Source organism: Hyaena hyaena, unplaced genomic scaffold (genome assembly GCF_003009895.1).
Source record: "Hyaena hyaena isolate Hyena2069 unplaced genomic scaffold, ASM300989v1 scaffold_20, whole genome shotgun sequence".
In the NCBI taxonomy this organism is placed as follows: domain Eukaryota; kingdom Metazoa; phylum Chordata; class Mammalia; order Carnivora; family Hyaenidae; genus Hyaena; species Hyaena hyaena.
The window spans coordinates 4,253,043-4,267,805 of NW_024080652.1; the positions used below are offsets into that span (position 1 = coordinate 4,253,043).

General features: G+C 40.3%; 1 protein-coding gene across 7 annotated transcripts in view; it reads right to left on the reverse strand.

Annotated features, from left to right (window-relative positions):
- The window catches only part of RNF216 (ring finger protein 216), a 155,199-nt gene that overhangs the window by 113,012 nt on the left and 27,424 nt on the right, over positions 1-14,763 (reverse strand). For 4 of the 7 annotated variants that reach the window (XM_039226036.1, XM_039226035.1, XM_039226038.1 and 1 more), the window contains 2 exons: positions 11,425-12,279; positions 10,447-10,523 (listed from right to left, as the gene is read on the reverse strand). In XM_039226036.1, the coding sequence (XP_039081967.1) occupies positions 10,447-10,523; positions 11,425-12,279 (932 nt within the window). The remainder of the gene's footprint in view (positions 1-10,446; positions 10,524-11,424; positions 12,280-14,763) is intronic. The other 3 variants (XM_039226039.1, XM_039226037.1, XM_039226040.1) reach the window with 1 other exon arrangement.

Here is a 14,763-nt window from a genome sequence, read left to right on the forward strand (position 1 = left end):
AAATGGGCAGAAGATATGAACAGACACTTCTCCAAAGAGGACATCCAGATGGCCAACAGACACAGAAAACGATGCTCAGCATCCCTCATCAGGGAAATACAAATCAAAACCACACTGAGATACCACCTCATGCCAGTCAGAGTGGCTAAAATGAGCAAATCAGAGAACTCTAGATGCTGGCGAGGATGTGGAGAAACGGGGACCCTCCTACACTGTTGGTGGGAATGTAAACTGGTGCAGCCCCTCTGGAAAACTGGGTGGAGGTTCCTCAGGAAACTAACAATAGAACTCCCCTATGACCCAGCAATAGCACTGCTAGGAATTTACCCAAGGGATACAGAAATGCTGATGCATAGGAGCACATGTATCCCAAGGTTCATAGCAGCACTCTCCACAATAGCTAAAACATAGAAAGAGCCTAAGTGTCCATCAACGGACGAATGGATCAAGAAGATGTGGTTTATCTATACCATGGAATACTACATGGCAATGAGAAACAATGAAATCCGGCCATATGTAGCAACATGGATGGACCTTGAGGGTGTTATGCTTAGCGAAATAAGTTAGGCAGAGAAGGACAAATATCATGTTTGCACGTATAGGAGAATTAGGAGGAACTTAACTGAGGACCATGGGGGAGAAGAAGGGGGGAAATGGTGGGGGAAAGGGAGAGAGGGAAACCATGAGAGACTCTTGAATGCTGAGAAACAAACTGAGGACTGATGGATTGGTGGGGGGGGGGGGAGATGGGCATGGAGGAGGGCACTTGTGGGGATGAGCACTGGGTATAATATGGAAACCAATTTGACAATAAACTATTTGTGTAAAAAAAAAAAATGAACTTGCAAAGTATATCAAATTACAGTTAGGAGTTCCTAAGTGTCCAAACCTAAGTGAAAGTGAAACCCCAGAGACGTGAGCAAGGTTGTCCAGTGTTCACTCATTGATCTGAACAGACCTGAGCCCTTAGTTCACAGGGCACACAGGGTAAGAGACAAGGCTCACAGAACACAAGGAAAAGCAAGCCGTAACACTGATGATGAGTGGAAGGAGAGGAAACCAGAACGCCTTGGGAGAACTGGTAAAGACTACCCAGTCTTAACCCAGGACTAAATTCTTACCCTCTGGACAATCCTGCGGACAACACAGCAGACAACAGTCTGAAGTATAAAGTGATACCAGACCGACACTGCCTCTGGGCACAAGATGAGATAAAGCAAACCCTCCCTTGCAGGAACTGTTTCTAACAAGACCTCAAGAAATGAGCTCACAGCCTAAATTTACACGATACACAAGGAAACATGACATGGAGAGAGCCAGCAGAAACAACAGAATGAGATTTATAAGAGCTTCACATCAGAACAATCACACTCAGAGCACAAAGAAACGTGCTTTTTTTGTGTGTGATTAAAGAACTAAATGGATTAAAAATACAGGCAAAAAGTAACACTAGAGAAATGTTAAGGAGAATTATAATGCCAGAATGAAAACAAATACAGAAACTGGAACTAAGAACATAGTGGATGAGGGTAATAGCACATTTACACCCTGCTAAAAAGAACTAGTGAACTGGAAGGCACCCCGGAAGAAACCATCCAGAGTGTATCACAGGGACACAAAGAGGGTATTACGAGCCACAGAGGATGGGGGAGAAGCATTAAAGCTGGGGGAGAAAGAGAACAGGATTTCAAGAGACAATGGCTACCAAAATTCCAGAACCAAGGAACATCATCAATCTATGGCCTTTGACAGTCTGCATTCTAACTGTACTGCCTCAATGTACGAAGCACAGAATAACTATAAAACATTTCCACTCAATGTTTTTCATTAATAATAACATTAGTACTACAATTTTACATTATTTTATGTATATTGTAGAATAAAGAAAATACTAGTATTACTAAAAATTAATGTTTTAGTGGAAGAACACACTCAGTGTAAAATTTAGAAACACCAAGGCAAAAAACCTTAATGTTAAACCTGGATGGGAAATTATGAATATAAGTCCATGATTTAAAAAACTCTATTTCCTTGGTCTGTCTCCTGAAACCGCCTACAAGTGATGACATGCTGGTGGCAATGAGGGGCAGGTCTAGTCCTCAGATGCTAGTTTATAGTGTCAACCCTTACTCTAAGAAACCTGAGTTTCTTGCAAAAATGGCAAGATTCCAGGTTTAGGGCAGAAAAGTTCAAGGTAAGCCTAGACAAGTGGGTATTTTAGACAGTAAGACTGACTCAGACCAATAGGACCATGCCAAAAAGACACAAATGCATCTTAGAGGCTCCAACTGGTCAAACTTAGGATAATTGCAAATCAAAACAATGAAAGGTTGTAACGGATTGTAAAGCACCACCTCTATAAAACCTTTCAGTCCACAGCAACTTTAAAAAAGGGCAAGAGGAAGTAAAAGGGTAAGATCTTCCTTACGCAGAATGCCAGGTAACCATCCACATGGTAGATATATGGGTGTTTGCTGTACAGTCTTTCAACCTATGTTAAAAAATACTAGGAGGAAAAAGTCAATGACATTAAAAAAAAAGTGAGGACTGTTCTAGATTAAGAAACTAAAGACAAATACATTATGAAACCTTGACGCAATCTGGTCCCGGTGCTGGAAAGAGGGTGACAGGGTGGCGGCTGGCACCAATAGCGTCTGTACCAATTGCAACAGGCATCTCCTCTGGGCTGCTGACCTGGGAAACAGGGATCTTCCCACTTGGCCGTGGCAGGGAACAGCTCTCAGCTGCACCCTTGGCTGAATACTACCATATAATCTTTGAGGGCAGAGGTTTTGGTATAGTACCTCTTCGGTATTAATTAGCTGAAAATTTAATGAGTTTCAAGAGCCTACTGTTCTTCATTGATTTATAACTGTTTTGCCTCTGCATGCTATAAGGAGGGGAAAGGACTTACTTTTCATTTTGTATTCTTTGGGACACTTGTTTTGATTAAAAAAATTTTTAGTCTTCCCCTTCAACCAGAAAACTTCTGTTTTTAAAAAAATCATAGTTCATAGTTCTTATTTTTATGGTAAACACTAAAGAAACACTTCCATGCATTTTCCCAAACAGGCAGAGTGGTTACAGAACACATACAAGTACAGGGAAAAAAATGTCTTTTAACAACCTGACCAAAATACAGCCTCAACCAAAATGAGTGTCAATGCACAGAATTAGTGAAACACCTCCATTCCATAACCATGCAGGATTCAGTAAAACCAAAAAATAGTCTGTGTATGACAAAAATTTTAACTCTTCAAATAGGATTTTTTAAATTAATTTTTTAAATTTACATCCAAGTTAGCATATAGTACAACAATTTCAGGAATAGATTCCTTAATGCCACTTACCCATTTAGTCTATCCCCACTCCCATAACCTCTCAAGTAACCGTTTGTTCTCCATATTTAAGAATCTTTATGTTTTTGTCCCCTTCCATGTTTTATATTATTTTTGCTTCCCTTCCCCTATGTTCATCTGTTTTGTATCTTAAAGTCCTCATATGAGTGAAGTCCTATAATATTTGTCTTTCTCTGACTAATTTCACTTAGCATGATACCCTCTGGTTCCATCCACGTAGCTGCAAATGGCAAGATTTCATTCTGATTGCTGAGTAATACTCCATTGTATATATATTACATCTTCTTTATATATTCATCCATTGACGGACATTTGGGCTCTTTCCATACTTTGGCTATTGTTGATAGTGCTGCTATAAACATTAGGGTCCATGTGCCCCTTCTAAATAGCATACCTGTAACCGTTGGGTAAATACTTAGTAGTGCGATTGCTAGGTCGTAGGGTAGTTCTATGTTTAATTTTTTGAGGAATCTCCATACTGCTTTCTAGCGTGGTTGCACCAGTTTGCATTCCCACCAGCAGTGCAAGAGATCCTCTTTCTCCGCATCCTCTGCATCTGTTGTTGCCTGAGTTAATGTTAGCCATTCTGACGGGTGTGAGGTGGTATCTCATTGCGGTTTTGATTTGCATTTCCCTGATGATGAGTGACGTCAGGCATCATTTCATCTGTCAGTTGGCCATCTGGATGTCTTCTTTGGAGAAGTGTCTATTCATGTCTTTAGCCTATTTCTTCACTGGACTATTTGTTTTTTGAGTGTTGAATTTGTTAAGTTCTTCATAGATGTTAGAAACCAACCCTTTATCAGATATGTTGTTTGCAAGTATCTTCTCCCATTCTGCCGGCTGCCTTTTAGTTTTGCTGATTGTTTCCTTTGCTTTACAGAAGGTTTTTATTTTGATGAGGTCCCAATAGTTCATTTTTGCTTTTGTTTCCCTTGCCTCCGGAGATGAGTTGAGTAACAAGTTGCTGCGTCTAAGGTCAGAGGTTCTTGTCTGCCTTCTTGAGAATTTTGATGGCTTTCTGTCTTACACTTAGGTCTTTCATCCATTTTGAGTTTATTTTTGTGTATGGTGTAAGAAAGTGGTCCACACTCATTTTTCTGCAGGTCACTGTTCAGTATTCCCAGCAGCACTTGCTGAAGAGACGGTCCTTATTCCATTGAATATTCTTTCCTGCTTTGTCAAAGATGAGTTGGCCATACATTTATGGGCACATTTTTGGGTTCTCTATTTTGTTCAACTGATCTGCGTTTCTGTTCTTGTGCCAGAACCATACCGTCTTGATGATTACAGCTTTGTCATACAGCTTGAAGTCTGGAATTGTGATGCTTCCTGCTCTGGTTTTCTAGAAGAGTGTTGGTGTTTTTGATAGGGACTGCACTGAATATGTAGACTGCTTTGGGTAGTATTGACATTTTAGCAATATTTGTTCTTCCTATCCAGAAGCATGGAATATTTTTCCATTTTTTGTGTCTTCTTCAATTTCTTCTAATCTTTCTATAGTTTTCAGTGTATAGATTTTTCATCTCTTTAGTTAGATTTATTCCTAGGTATTTTATGGTTTTAGGTGCAGCTGTAAATGAGATCAATTTTTTTACTTCTCTGTTGCTTCACTGTGGTGTATAGGAATGCAACTGATTTCTGTGCCTTGATTTTATATCCTGCCACTTTGCTGAATTCATGGATCAGTTCTGATAGTTTTTTGGTGGAACTTTTGGGTCTTCCATATAGAGTACCATGTCATCTGCGAAGAGTCAAAGCCTGACCTCCTCCTGGCCGATGTGGATGCCTTTTAATTCTTTGTGTTGTCAGACTGCTGAGGCTTAGACGTCCAATACTATGTTGAATAACAGTGGCAAGAGTGGACATCCCTTTCTTGTTCCTGACCTTAGGGGGAAAGCTCTCAGTCTTTCCCCATTGAGAATATTAGCATTGGGTCTTTCATCTATGGCTTTTATGATCTCGAGGTAGATCCTTCTATCCCTACTTTCTTAATGGTTTTTATCAAGAAAGGATGCTGTATTTTGTCAAATGCTTTCCCTGTGTCTACTGAGGGGATCATGTGGTTCTTGTCCTGCTTTTATTGATGTGATGAATCACATAGATTGTTTTGCGGATATTGAACCAGGCCTCCATCCCAGATATAAATCTCACTTGGTTGTGAATAATCTTTTTTATGTATTGTTGGACCCGGTTGGCTAATATCTTGTTGAGGATTTTTGCATCCGTGTTCATCAGGGAGATGGGTCTATTGTTCTCTTTTTTAGTGGAGTCTTTATCTGGTTTTGGCATCAAGGTAATGCTGGCTTCATAGAAAGAGTCTGGAAGTTTTCTTTCCATTTCTACTTTTTGGAAGAGCTTCAAGAGAGTAGGTGTTAACTCTTTGTTAAATGTTTGGTAGAATTCTCCTGGAAAGACATCTGGCCCTGGACTCTTGTGTTTTGGGAGATTTTTGATTACTAATTCGATTTCTTTACTGGTTATGGGTCTGTTCAAATTTTCTACTTCTTTCTGTTTCAGTTTTGGTAGTTTATGTTTCTAGGAATTTGTCTATTTCTTCCAGATTGCCCATTTTATTGGGATATAATTGTAAATAATATTCTATTATTGTTTGCATTTCATCCGTGTTGGTTGTGATTTCTCCTCTTTCATTCTTGATTTCATGTATTTGGTCCTTTCATTTTTCTTTTGCTCAAACTGGCTAGCAGTTTATCAATTTTGTTAATTCTTTCAAAGAACCAGGTTCTGGTTTCATTGATCTGTTCAACTGTTTTTTGTTTGTTTGTTTTTTAATTTCCATAGCATTGATTTCTGCTCTAATCTTATTTCCTGTCTGCTGTTGGTTTTGGGTTTTATTTGCTGTTCTTTTTCCAGCTCTTTGAGGTGTAAGGTTAGGTTGTGTGTCTGAGACCTTTTTCCTTCTTTAGGAAAGCCTGGATTGCTATATTCCCTCTTATGACTGCCTTTGCTCTGTCCCTGAGGTTTTGGGCTATGGTTTTATCATCTTCATTGACTTCCATGTACCTTTAAATTTCCTCCTTAACTTCTTGGTTAGCCCATTCGTTCTTTAGTCTCCAAGTATTTATCTTACCACATTTTTCTTTGTAGTTGATTTTTGAGTTTCACAGTGCTGTGTTCTGAAAATATGCAGGGTATGATCTTGATCTTTTTGCACTTGTTGAGGGCTAATTTGTGTCTCAGTATGTGGTCTATTCTGGAGAATGTTCCATGTGCACTGGAGAAGAATGTATATTCCACTGCTTTAGGATGAAATGTTCTGAATGTATCTGTTAAGTCCATCTGGTCTAGTGTGTCATTCAAAGCCACTGTTTCCTTGTTGATTTTCTATTTAGATGATCTGTCCATTGCTGTAAGCGGGGTGTTGAAGTCCCCTACTATTATGATACAAGTCCTCTACTATTATGGCATTATTATCAATGAGTTTATGTTTGTGATTGATTTATATATTTGGGTGCTTCCACATTTGGAGCATAAATGTTTACAATTGTTATGTCTTCTTGGTGGATAGACCCCTTAATTATGATATAATGTCCTTCCTAATCTCTTGTTACAATTTTTATTTTAAAGTCTAGATTATCTGATAGAGGTATAGTGACTCCAACTTTCTTTTGGTGACCATTAGCATGACAGACTATTCTCGATACCCTTACTTTCTTTTTTTTTTTTTTTAAATGTTTTATTTATTTCTAGGAGAGAGAGAGAGAGAGACAGCGTGAGCAGGGGAGGGTCAGAGAGAGAGGGAGTCACAGACTCTGAAACAGGCTCCAGGCTCTGAGCTGGCAGTCAGCACAGAGCCCGATGTGGGGCACGAACCCACAAACTGCGAGATCATGACCTAAGCGAAAGTCGGACGCTTAACCGACTAAGCCACCCAGGCGCCCCTCCATACCCTTACTTTCAATGGAAGGTGTCTTTAGGTTTAAAGTGGGTCTCTTGTAAACAGCATAGAGATGGATCTTGTTTTCTTATCCATTCTGTTACCCTATGTCTTTTGATTGGAGTATTTAGCTCACTGATGTTTAGAGTGAGTACTGAAAGATATGAGTTTATTGCCATTATGTTTCTTATAGAGTTGGAGTTTTTGGTGGTGTTCTCTGGTCCTTTCTAGGCTTTGTTACTTTTGGTCTCTCCCCCCCCCCATCTTTTCTCCCTTTAGAGAGTCCCCCTTCAAATTTACTGCAGGGCTGGTTTAGTGGTCATATACTCCTTTAATTTTTGTTCGTCTGGGAAACTTTCTCTCTCTCCTATTTTGAATGACAACCTTGCTGGATAAAGAATTCTTGGCTGCATATTTTTCCGATTTGGCACACTGAATATATCCTACCACTCCCTTCTGGCCTGCCATGTTTCTGTGGATAGGTCTGCTGCAAACCTGATCTGTCTTCCTTTGTAGGTTAAAGACTTTTTTCCCCTTGCTGCTTTCATGATTCTTTCTTTGCCTGAGTATTTTGTGAATTTGACTATTATATGCCTTGTTGATGCTTGTTTTTTGTTGAATCTTGTGAGAGTCCTCTGTGCTTCCTGGATCTTGAGGCCTGTGTCTTTCCCCAGGTTAGGAAAGTTTTCCGCTATGATTTGCTCACATAACCCTTCTACCACTTTTTCTCTCTCTTCATCTTCTGGGACCCCTATAATTCTGATGTTGTTCCTTTTTAATGAGTCACTGATTTCTCTTATTTTTTTAAAATTTTTTATGTCTTTATTTTGAGAGTGAGTGGGGGAGGGGCAGAGAAAGAGGAGGACACAGAATCTGAAGCAGGCTCCAGGCTCTGAGCTGTCAGCACAGAGCCAGACATGGGGCTTGAACCCAGACTGTGAAATCATGATCCGAGCTGAAGTCAGATGCTTAACTGACTGAGCCACCCCAGGCGCTCCTGATTTCTTATTCTTAAAACGTGCTCTTTTGCTTTACTCTCCCTCTTTTATTTCTGCTTCATTATTTTCCATAAGTTTGTCCTCTATATCGCTGATTCGTTTTGCCTCATCCATCCTTGCCGTTGTGGCATCCATTTCAGATTGCAGCTCAGTTACATCATTTCTTAAAATTTCATCCTGACTAGCTTTTACTTCTTTTATCTCTGTACAGAGGGATTATAATCTAGTTTTTACCCCAGTTAGTATTCTTATTATTGTGATTCTAAATTCTGGTTCCGACATCTTGCTTTTTATCTGTGTTGGTTAAGTCCCTGGCTGCCATTTCTTCCTGCTCTTTCTTTTGGGTGATTTCCTTTGTTTCATCATTTTCAAAGAGGAAAAGGAATTAATAAGGTAAAAAAAATTCAAAACAACACACACAAGTAAGTGATGCTAGATCCTAGGTGTGTTTTGGTCTGGTTATTGAAAGAAGCTTGGTTGATTAGAGAAAAAAGGGAAAAAGAAAAAAAAAAGTATTTGAAAATTTGAGAAAATAAATATGATGAAATAGAATCATGGTGGAAGTAAAATAGAATTTGAAAAACTTATAAAAACGTAAAAATTTTAGTTGAAAAAAATAAAGGAAAATATTTGTAAAAAATTGAAAATTAAAATAAATTTATCTTCCTGTATTCAAGTAAAAGAAAAAAAAGAAAAAATTGAATAGATGGACCAGTGTACAGACTGAATACGATTGATATTACATTACTTTTCCCTAGAAGTCAAATTATGAAACACTTTATAAACTAGGCAGGCAGAGAGATTTGTGGTGTTCCTGAAGAATGAGGTTGGCCCAGTTGGGAGGGGCTTAGTATAATGGCTCCGTTCTCCACTAGACGGTGTTGCTTAGCTTACTGAGGTGGATTGTTGTGGCGCCTGTGGGTGTGTATGCGCATGCGTGAGCAGGGTGAAAATGGCGGCACCCAGCTAGCCAGTCTAGTATCAGAACTCTGTGCTCTCCCTGACCAGGAATTGGGCACCCGCCTTTTGTCTCCCGTTTCCATCCAATCCCCGCTTTTACACTGTCCATGACCATGCTGTCAGGTTGCCAGGCAGCACCTCTCTCCTGAGTTTTATCTGCGATGAGGCTGTGTTTCCTGACCCCTCACTTCTGAGGGACTGTGGCTTTGACCCGCTCAGATCCTCTGGGGGAGGGTCTCACCAAGCAATGCCGGGTGTTGGCCACACCCAGGAACGTTCATGGGACCTTGCTGTTGCCGATGTCCAGAGACTCGCAGCCGGGTGCCAGTCCACCCCAGTAAAAGTTCACGTGATCGTGCAGCAGCAGCATTTCCGGGATTATGGAAAATCATGCGTGGCCTGAAGACCTCCCGGACCCACTCTTCTGGGAATTCGCCCTTCCCACCAGAGCACCACTAGGTATTTGAGCTGTGGTGTTTCAGACTGTGCTCCCGCTGTTTATAGAGTCTTAAAAGAATTTAAATCCTCTCCTTTCTCCATTCTTAGTCCCTGCGACGGTTTCCACTTTTCCACTTTCTCTCCAGCTGCTTTTGTGGGGGGTGCTTTTCCCATACTCTAGCCCCATCTCCATCTTCTATCTGCAAGCAAAATAGCTCCGTGCTGTCCATGGCTCCTCTCTCCCCCAATTCACTTCTCTGCGCCATGTACCTGCTGAGTTCTGTGGTTCAGGTTGTGCAGATTGTTGTGTTAATCTTCTTATCAGTTTTCTACATGTGCAGGATGGTTTAGTTTGATCTGGATATATTTCATACCCACAAGACAGAAAAAAGGCTTCCATGTTGTTCTGCCATCTTGGCTCCTCCCCCACAAGAGGATTATTAAAAAAGACAAAATGCTAAGTGAAACAAGGCAGTCACAAAAGGACAAATACTGTGTTATCATACTAATATGAAGTCTCTAGAGTAGTCAAATTCAGAGAGACAGAAAGTAGAAGTGTAGGTCCCAGGGGCTGGGGGCGGAGGAGTGGTGGGAATAAAAAGTTAATGTTAAAGGGGACAGAGTTTCAGTTTGGGAGGACGAAAATGTCTGAAGATGGTGCTGATGGTTGTGCAAAAATATGAAGATACTTAAAGCCAATGATCTGTATGCCTAAAAAATGGTAAAAATGGTAGGTTTTCATATTATGTGTATTTTGTGACAATAAGAAAAAAAGGCACAGTAGTGTACTTACACATTCAAATCATAATAATTCTTCAAATGAATTATCTCCTCAATATACCCATTTGCAACATCTGGAAATCTTGCTTCCTAAAAAGGAATAAAAATATTATTTATATTTTATCCACTAGGATGGTTTCAAATTGCAGTAACAGCCAGAGGGCAAAAAGTAAAATGACTACAGATGATGAAAGGGCTGTAAAGCAGGTCTGAGCCCAGACTTCTCTGTCTACATAGACTGGGCACTCTTGAGAGGACCCTAGCAATTATCTGGTCCTGTGCCACTTTGCATATCCATTCTTCACTCTCTTGACAAACAATGAACATCTCAGCTCTAGCAAAACAAGTCCAAAGATGAGTAAAGCACTACTCCTTAAGATGCACATGAGCTAGTGTGCCAGATTAAAACACCTGGGGGAAGGTGGGGAAAGGGCTGTTCAAAGGAAAACAGCAGCTGAGCCAGAACACACAGCCCTGCATCACGTTTTACGTCAGAGATACCCAACATAACTTCAATGATGGAAATGTTCCATTCTGTGCTCTCCAATATGGGAGCTATTCAGCCCCATGTGGCTATCAGGCACATTTAATGTGACTAGTACCACTGGAAAAGGAATTTTGTTTTATTTGTTAAGACATTTAAATAGCTACATGAAGCTACACTGGACCGTGCAGCTGTAGCCTGTTTTATAGGTTTGAATTAGAGTTAATTGAAAGCCCTTTTAAAACCAGAGGGATTGGTCCTAGGACAGCACCAGGGTACCCATGATCTGCAGCTAAAATTCCAGAGGGCTTGTTGGGGGGTTAAGGATAGATTAATGAATCCTAATTTAATTTCTGTCTCTTCAGTTTCTCTTCCTCTATTCTATATAACTAGCTATATATCCTTAGGAAAATGAAGGCCCTTGCCCCCAACACAATGAGTTTGCAGTCAAAGGAAATGTAGTATATTTAGTGTCTATAATTATTCACTTAATAAAATAAAACTTACTGTTTCTTTCACTAAAAGTGCAACGAGTTCTTGATCTACCTCAGTAGCTTCTTGCCCCCAAAGGTTTTCCAAATTGGGCTCCTGAGATCCTTGTAGGGGAAAGGCTGGCCCGGGCTCCTCATCATCTATTGCTAACTGCTGGTCTTCAAGCTCTCCCAGAGGATGGGCAGGCTGTGGAGAAGAGGGGCCTGGAATCCCATCCTGTTGGGGTTCTGGTCTTGGAAAAGCTGGCCTTGGAAAAGCCAGAACTTGGTGTTCGCGCTGATACAACAATGGGCCCGGTTCTGCTTTGGGCTGCCGCTCCTGAGGAACAACCTGGTTTGTTATCTCTCGGGGCTGCTGGTTTAGGGACTGGAAGTAACGATGATCTAACCAGCAGCCTTCTTCAATGACCTGATCATCCAGGATACCAGGTGATTCTCCAAGGTTTGATAAAAGCTCTGTCTCTGAATCAGATGACTGGTTCTGAGAGTCCAAAAGATCACCTTCTGGTAAAAGAAGGCCACGTTCTTCCAAGATAACGATTTTCTGCTCTGATCTGGGGTTGACAATGTCATTTGCTGCTTGGTTATGACTTGGTCCAGGTTTGGGTTCTCTTTCTGTTTGGCCACTTGGCTTAATGAATTCTGAAACTCCAGGAGGCCCAAGATCCAGAAATTCACCGTAGTCATCCTCAGAATCATCCTGTGCCCCAGAATCAAACAATGAGCTATTACACACTGAAAAATAGCCGTTCTTATCTGATTCAAAGGCTGCTCTAGACTTTTTAGGCCTTTCTTCTCCCAATCTTTTGAGATCTTGCCACTGGGCAGCTGGTTTGATGAGATTGGGTCGTGATGTCTGAGGTTTATTTGTCTAAAAAAAATTAAATTTTAATAATAATAATTCAATTTCTTTCCTATGTCTTTGTCTCCTTGTGTACTTATGTTGAGCTTCTGAGACAGGACAGGAAAGAAACAAACAAAACCCCAAACACCCTAACCCACAAAACCTATCCTTCCCAATACTGATCCTAACACTGAAATTTGATCACATTACAGTAATTTTAAGAATCAAAGTAGCCATTCATAGATTGAAACCTGAGTTATAGTTTGAATTATAATTTCACCTGAAACCACTAAAAAAGTAACTATGAAGTAAAGGAAGGAATGAAGCAATGAGAATACAGCAGAGGAGTGTTCAATAAACATGAAAATAATCTAAACTTCATTAGTAACTACAAAATATAAATTAAAAAAAGATCCTTCCAACCCCCCCCCCCCCCCCAAGGCTGGCAAACTTTTCTGTTAGATATTATCAAGTACTGATAAGGATGTGGGAAAACTCATGCTTATTCACTGTTGGTGAACTTAGGAGAGCAATTTGCCATTATTTATTAAATTAAAAAATGTATATCCTTAGCATCTTTAAGTGTGACTTCTTCCAATTTATTCTACAAACCCTTATGTATCTAAAGGGGACACATAAAAAGATATTCACTGCCACACTGCTTACAACATGAAAAGAAAAGAGTCAGAGACATTCTAAAGTTTTTGTCCAATAAACTAATTAAGTAAACTATGATTTATCTATTCTACAAAATATTCTCCCAACTGCCATCCCCCAGAGGTAGCTCTGTATGTAATGAAATGAAAAGCTCATCAAGAAATGTCAGTAAGTGAAAAAAGTTGTAAAACAACACAAACACAAAATGATTATTTTAAAAAATCACAACACAAGACATAACCATAACCACTTCTAAAAGCATATATGTCTCTCTCTCAGAAAATGATCTGGAAGAAAACATGCCAAACTGGTAACAGCAGTACCTCAGGGAAATCCCTGGGGAGAGAGGGACTGATGAAAAGAGACTTCAGTTTTATCTGGATTGAGTTTCACATGTTACTTGTAAATGTAAAAAATTAAACTGGATGTTCATTTTAAGGTAGCAGAATACAGATGCCTCTGACCCCTCTCTTCTCTGAAATCACTCTGACCCAGGGAGGAGAATGAGACATAGAACTGAAAATCTCTGATGAAACCAGCAGGCATCTGTAATTCCAAATCATAACATATATGAGGAGGAGTGGAAAAATTCAGTGAGAGAAGTACAACCAGAGATTTCAGGCAAGGCAGAGAAAGCATCAGAAAACCAGAGTTTTCCAAAAAAGGTGGTGTGTGCCTTGGGAGGCAAAACCAATACCTTGTTTGAAACAAGGGGCACCGCCACCCCATTTGGAAGCAAGGAGTTTCTGAGGAGGTGGGACTGTATGAGGACAAACACCTCTGTTGGAAGGCGGGATATCAAAGAGACAGAACAGACATTACTTTGAAACAGGCTTCTCTGGAACCTGCAATCTCTGCCAGGTGGTAAGAAGTGAAGGTTAAATAAACATACGTGCATGTACACAAATACCCCCTGCCTGCATGCGTGCGCGCGCGCACACACACACACACACCCTCTGTTGTGAGCGGAAGAGCTCCTGCTAGCCAAGAACAGTGCCTGAGCCCCTTTCAACACAACCGCCTACAAAAAGATGATTTAGAAAACTTCAGCTGCTTTCAAAGCTGAGTAACAAAAATCAACTAGAAACTATATAAAGACACTCAACTTAGAAAAAAACAAACGTCAGATGAAGAACACAATTACAAAATTAGTACTACATGGAGTGGGGGTGGGGGTTTCCTGGGTGGCTCAGTTAGTTAAGTGTCTGACTTCGGCTCAGGTCATGATCTCATGGTTTGTGAGTTCGAGCACCACATCGGACTTGCTGCTGTCAGCACAGAGCCCACTTTGGATCCTCTGTTTTCCTCTCTGTGCCCCTCCCCCACCCACCTCGTCTCGAACTCAAATATAAAACAAATGTTAAAAAAAAAAAAAAGGAAAGAAAATTATTACCACAGAGCAGATGAAATAATGACAAAACAGAAACAAGAACACAAAGAAGCTAATGAAATAATTATGTCTTTAACATCAATGTTTTAATTCATGGTTTTGTAGAAATAAGGTAATCATTGAAAGCTAGGAGATGAAGTGAAAAAGCCAGGGGTCAAAAGATATGCTTAAAGCTGATAAATGATGCTCAGCATCCCTCCTCATCAGGGAAATACAAATCAAAACCACACTGAGATACCACCTCACGCCAGTCAGAGTGGCTAAAATGAGCAAATCAGAGAACTCTAGATGCTGGCGAGGATGTGGAGAAACGGGCACCCTCCTACACTGTTGGTGGGAATGTAAACTGGTGCAGCCCCTCTGGAAAACTGGGTGGAGGTTCCTCAGGAAACTAACAATAGAACTCCCTTATGACCCAGCAATAGCACTGCTAGGAATTTACCCAAGGGATACAGAAATGCTGA